This window comes from Austrofundulus limnaeus, unplaced genomic scaffold, assembly GCF_001266775.1.
Source record: "Austrofundulus limnaeus strain Quisiro unplaced genomic scaffold, Austrofundulus_limnaeus-1.0 Scaffold769, whole genome shotgun sequence".
NCBI classification, from domain to species: Eukaryota; Metazoa; Chordata; class Actinopteri; order Cyprinodontiformes; family Rivulidae; genus Austrofundulus; species Austrofundulus limnaeus.
This window is the reverse complement of record NW_013953171.1, coordinates 209949-211244: the sequence shown is the minus strand read 5'-3', so window position 1 is coordinate 211244 and position 1296 is coordinate 209949. Positions and strand designations below refer to the sequence as shown.

At 40.7% G+C, this 1296-nt stretch overlaps 1 protein-coding gene across 1 annotated transcript in view; it reads right to left on the bottom strand.

The window, feature by feature from the left end:
- Window positions 1–1296, bottom strand: part of xpo4 (exportin 4) — a gene marked incomplete in the record, with an annotated part of 131137 nt that overhangs the window by 21093 nt on the left and 108748 nt on the right. Inside the window, 1 exon segment of the mRNA XM_014028491.1 lies at window positions 739–913. Coding sequence (XP_013883945.1) covers window positions 739–913 — 175 coding nt within the window.

Below are 1296 nucleotides of genomic sequence, written 5' to 3'. Positions count from 1 at the left end.
GATGATGAAGAAATAAACTAAATAAACTAATATTTAGTTTCGTTTTCTACTGAAGTGACAAAAAAATAAATAAATAAAATAACTATTTTTGTCCTAAGTCCAGTTTGATGAGCCTCAGACCCGCATTGGTGCTGATATCTCCAGCCAGCACATGACTACAGGCACTCGATTTCAGCTAAAGAGCTCCTGTCCGCCTGTCTCGGATTAGTGGACATCATTCAGGAGACCAGCCAGTAGGAAAATGTGCTACGTCACATACCAGCGCTCCTTGACACATGTCCACCGTAGACTCTGCATGTAAACCTGATGCTTCAACTGTGTTCCATGTGAACACAGCATCATATATATATGTGCTTAGATTATAAAAACTCCTCCAGGGTAGATACAAACGCCAACAGACAGCCCAGCTTTTCATTAGTTACATTATGTCATCGTTTCACACTAAAGAAAAGTTCAGAGTTCCAAAAGTACAGGAGGTACAGCGTAAATCGAAGGCAAAATTTGGAGGAGATGAAGAAAAATAAGCTAAATCTTTTTAACTTTGATGTATTCACAGACTTTTAGGTGAGTCTACCTGCAGCTTTTCACTCAGGACACACCCAGCTGTGTGTGCACAGCTGGTAAAAGCAAAGTCGAGAAAGGACACAAACTTCTGTAAATTTAAAGTTTTTACTGAATGAGTAGCTTTCTAATATTTGTCTGCATCATTGACTCTTACTCATTGTCCACATTTCTTACCTCTGCCCAGTATTGCTGCTTGGTGTCAGAGTCCATGTTGGCGAAGCCCCCCAGGACCAGAGCTTTCATCAGGGACCTCTGCACGGAGCTGGACAGCAGGTGGAGGGGCGGGCTGCGGCTGGCGAACTGCTTGGCCAGGTTCCACCAGCCCTCACACTGCACCACGATGTTGGCCCTGAGCAGACGGGGAGGCAGAGTCACAACAATCCATTGTTTTGCTTAAACAGAGGTTCTTAACCTTTTTGACCTCGGGGCCCAATTGTTTCAACATAAAGTGACACGAGGCCCAGTCACACATTACCATACAGATCAAAATGATAATTATTCTAAATCTTGGTTTAATTTATATTGTGTTAGCATTATAACTAAATTAAATACACTTACAGTTTGAAAGTAAAACTCCTGTCAAATAATCACAAGACATGATTATGACAAACATTTTTATATTGTAACCTGCCCATAACAATTATTTGAACAATAAAGGTCAGTCAACAGACCACTCAGGCTTATCAGCACAAATATCTATCTATCTATCTATCTATCTATCTATCTATCTAT